Here is a 4,915-nt window from a genome sequence, read left to right as displayed (position 1 = left end):
TATATTTATATAAGGGCATTACTATACAATAACGCCTCACGCTATGAGGGACTCTAAGGTCAGACTACCATTAAAAGCACGGTAAAAATGTGTTTTTTATGGTAGTCTGACCTTAGAGTCCTTCATAGCGTGAGGCATTATTGTATAGTAATGCCCTTATATATATATAAATATATATTTCGGGAATAAATGATGGATTTTTTCCCTTATGAGGTTTTTTCACGTTAGCTACTTGATAAATTCTTGTAAAAGAATTCGTCCTATTATTGAATTTAAATATATATATATATATTTATATATATGAGTACAGGATGTCACAAACAGTAAATAACATGAAATATGGAAACAAATGAGTTGAATATGCAAACGAGAGAAACAAATAGAAAGCAGGACAAATAACATAAAGAACGACCCTTCATCAGTTGTCAGCTGCCTATCGACTCCTCATTTTGAGCACTGAACAACAGTATGAGTCTTCAAAAGCAGTTTCTCCCACAATAGATATAAATATATTCTTTTATTCTTTTACTTGTTTCTGTCATTTGACTGCGGCCATGCTGAAGCACCACCTCTAGTCGAACAATTACTCCATTATATACTCATGTTTCATCACTCACTGTATTCTCTCCACCCTTTTCCCACCTTCATCAACTCCCTACTCATACACCCTGAGCAAGCCTCTCTCACTTCATTTATATTAACATCCTTGTATCTTGAGAGTATGCCCTGGCACAGAGCCACCATCTCTCTTGCTCTCTCTCTCTCTCTCTCTCTCTCCCTTCCAAATATGCATCTCCTCTATAACAAGACACCTGTTTCTGTCCAGCTGTCACAGTTTAACTGCTCATCACCTGACACAAAACCACCTCCTTTAACACCCCTACCCCTCTCAGTTAAGGGATCTTCATCTTGCAAGTTATGTGGGGGCCTTGCTGCTGCTGATGCTACATAAAACGTCCCCTCTGCAAGGGTATTCAGTAAAAACCATTCCAAAGCAGACAGTGAGGCTTGGTGCAGTGCCTCAGCTCCCCAGATCTTGTCAAAGCATTCAACCCATGCCAACATGGAAGACAGACATTAATTGACAATGATGATGATGATGATATACATATGCGTGTGTGTGTGTGTGTGAGAGAGAGAGAGAGAGCGAGTGTGTGTTTGGTGTTAGGAAGAGCATCCAGCCATAAAAACCATTCCAAAACAGACAGTGAAGTGTGGTGCAGTCTTCTGCCTAACCAACCCCAGTCAAACTGTCCAACCCATGCCAGCATGGAAAACACACATTAAATAATGATAATAACAATGAAGATGACGATGATGACGATGACGATGATGGTGATGATTAGATGTTTTAATTCAAATTTATATTTTTTAGATTTTGATAAATAGATTGACTACGTTTATGTTGAGAGTAATAATTTTTTATGGATTCATTACAGAAGACACATAGTTATATGGTTAACGATAAAGCAACATTTACTCATTTAGAGCATAAATATAGAAGTATCAAGAAATGTGTAAATAAGTTGATATTAACAATGTATTTCAAAGCAAATTCAAGCATAAAATCTAACTCATAAAAAAGTGAGTTAAACTCTTCTGAGATGAAAAAAAAAGTGGAAAGCTGCATGTAGGATTTGAACTTTGTATCTTCCGTAGTCCAGACAAACATGATACCAGTTATGTCAAAACAACTGTTTAACTATCATCATCATCATCATCATATTCATTGTCAGTGTCATCACTGTAGCCATCACCATCATTTTAACATCCACATTACCATGCTTGTATGGGTGGAAAGAGTTCACTAAGGCAGATTTTCTACAACCAGATACCTTTCATGTCTCCAATTCTTACCTGTTTCCAAGCAAGGTAACATTTCCTCATAATCAGACATGTTTCCAGAGAATATTGGAAATAAATGACATTCATTTACAACAATCATGCAATGTTAAGACAAGTAGATACAAACACACACACACACACACACACTTACAAGCACCCATGCGATGCCACGTAAATATGGCTGTTGGGTTCCACATGAAAGCACCTAGCACACATTACAAAGTGTTTGGTGTTAAGAAAGGCATCCAGTTGTAGAAACCCTGCCAAATCAGACTGGAGTCTGGTTTGCGGTTCAGTTTCATTGCATAACATCTTGGACAAGTGCCTTCTGCTATATTCCTGGGCTGACCAAAGCCTGGTGAGTGAATTTGGAAGACAGAGACTGTAAAAAGCCTGGTGTGTGTGTGTGTGTGTGTGTGCGTGTATGTGTGTATATATATATACACACACACATACACATATACACCAGGATTTCTACAGTCTCTGTCTTCCAAATTCACTCACCAGGCTTTGGTCAGCCCAGGAATATAGCAGAAGGCACTTGTCCAAGACGTTATGCAATGAAACTGAACCCCAAACCATGTGGTTGGGAAGCAAACATCTCAACCAGACAGCGATGCCTAATTTGGATGGCTGAAAGTCCGAATGTAGTAGTATAATCGGTAACATATCGTACTGGATTAGAGATGATACTTGTTTTGACTCATACAGGCAGCTCTCTGACTTTTCCCAATTAAGCTATAGAGATGAATTCACCATGAGATTATATATCATTAATAAAGTCTTGTTTAGCATTAACTCATTTTGATGACATACTTCTTCTCTGTTGATGTATACTCTTCTTTTGTTCGCTGGCTCTGTACCGCTCCTGGTTTATTCTCAGTTTTACCTTGAGAAACATTTAACAATATTGTGAGACATAAAATACACATATTTGCCTAGTATTAGAACTTTTACATCAATAATGCCCTCGGCTGATAATTTCATATGTTTATATCTCTATGAGGGAATGCTGAAAAGTTTCTGGCTTTGGGTAAAAGAAAATACCAGAAGATCAGTGAATTATGATTTTATTCAGCCTATTCCCCTTCTCAAATTCACACACTCATTGCAAGGGTCATTCAGTTTTTCTAAGCCCTGTAAAAGAACTCAGAAGTTTGGGCCTCCAACCAGGCTTTTCACAATATCCTAAAAGTCAGGAACTTTCCAGCACCTCTCATAGAAAGTATTATGCTAAAGATAAATATTTCACACTAAAAAAAAATCATTTAATTTTTTAAAATTATTTGTAGTAACGATTCTTTATCAAAAGTTACAAAGGCACAACTGTTTTCTGCCAGTTATTGCCACAGAAACTGAGATGAGTGGGCATTGCATGCATAAAAACAGATTCATGAATTAATTCAATGAGAAAAGCAGAATACTTACATTTCTAGTGGTCACTAATAATTTGATTAGAAGTTTTTGTTTTTTTTTCTACTTCATAATCATTTAAAAACGTTATGGGTTAAAATGATTCTTTGTTAAAACTAGACAATCATACTTCAACAATTACAACCAATGCCAGTTTGTAAGCTAAGTGTTATTCATTTCTATCCACGAGATGGTAGAATGATAACCTTTGTATCAAGAGGAATACCTGCAAGTACAGTCGTTGCCAACAAATCAATTTGAAGTCATTTTATATCTTCCTCTCTGCAGCTAAGATAGTGTCAACAGGGCATATTTTCTGCTGGATCACATTAACGAGTGTGAACAATTAATTCTTGGTCAATGGTTATTTACTGCTGTCAATCTTCACCAGATAACAGTCTATCTTAGTGGCAATTACTGAGATTGATCAAATATGATAAAACATACTTACATTAATTAGCGATGATTTCTTTGCATTTAAGCTTTCTTCATATTTTTCTTCAATCTTTTGGATTCGAGTAGCCTGCGCTGTACTGTAATATAGATGTTCTAGCATATAACATGCTATACAATAATCTTTGGAAAATAATAAGGATCTCTTACAAAGGTCAATAATAAATAAATACCAGTTTTAATGTTCTGCAACATTCCTTCTGTGGACATAAAACATTAACTTGATGAAATGGATAGACACACTAGAAATCTTTTGTCAATGCAGAATGGGTTACAACAATGAAGAAATGCTTGCAACACTAGTTGTATTCCCTTTGATATAGACAGTATTTTCCAGCATACAAATATCTACATAGTATAGAGTGCAAACATGTATTGGAAACATTCAAACCTCATCACTCTCTTCCAAAATTCTGCTGCATTTCACATTAAATTCTGGGGTCTTCCTAAGTCATCTTTGTGTACAATGATCAACCAATTTTGGTCTAACTTGTATGCCAGAAAATCTGTTATTATAATGATTTCTAATTTAGAAAGCCAGCAACTTTTGAGGGGAGAAAGTTGATCAATACCATTGATACTAGTACTTGACCAGTGCTCCGTTTTATCAACCTCAGAAGGATGAAAGGCAATATTGAACTCAGTGAGATTTGAACACAGAATGAGCCAGAAGAAATACTGCAAAGCATTCATTTCAACACTCTAATGCTTCTGCCAGCTCACCATAATAGATACACACATTCACAATAAGTGAAGAGCATCAATAAAATGTGTTTGCCATGGCCATCTTCAGAACAGAACATGTGTGTGTATCGCTTGATTAACATTTGTGAAGTACAATGTACGGTTATAACATGGTGTCAGAAATGTCAACTGAATTGGAATATTCACTTTATCACTGTATGTTACACATGCAATTTCATTTAGATGAATTATAATTGAAGTAATTAACAGAGTGGCTTTTCTGTCCAATGGAAATGACTCTAAATGATTCAATATCAGTTCCAAGCTCCTAACGCCACATCGAGGGTTAACCTATCTGGCAATTCGTGTCTGTCCAAAGAAGATTTTTACATAGTTTTTGTGGTTGTTGAACTGGATGAGTCAGATGATAAAATAAAAACTGCACTACCACTACCATCACCAACACCAATATCATCCACACACACACACACACACACACACACACACACACACACACACA

At 36.2% G+C, this 4,915-nt stretch overlaps 1 protein-coding gene across 7 annotated transcripts in view; it reads right to left on the bottom strand.

Moving 5' to 3' along the window:
* LOC106873605 (uncharacterized) overlaps positions 1-4,915 on the bottom strand; it is a 50,842-nt gene that overhangs the window by 28,590 nt on the left and 17,337 nt on the right. For all 7 annotated transcript variants that reach the window (XM_014921044.2, XM_052968527.1, XM_014921047.2 and 4 more), the window contains 2 exons: positions 3,710-3,791; positions 2,662-2,734 (listed from right to left, as the gene is read on the bottom strand). In XM_014921044.2, the coding sequence (XP_014776530.1) occupies positions 2,662-2,734; positions 3,710-3,791 (155 nt within the window). The remainder of the gene's footprint in view (positions 1-2,661; positions 2,735-3,709; positions 3,792-4,915) is intronic.

This window comes from Octopus bimaculoides, chromosome 6 (assembly GCF_001194135.2).
Source record: "Octopus bimaculoides isolate UCB-OBI-ISO-001 chromosome 6, ASM119413v2, whole genome shotgun sequence".
NCBI lineage: Eukaryota > Metazoa > Mollusca > Cephalopoda > Octopoda > Octopodidae > Octopus > Octopus bimaculoides.
The sequence above is the reverse complement of the archived record's forward strand: the minus strand, read 5'-3'. Positions and strand labels throughout refer to the sequence as shown.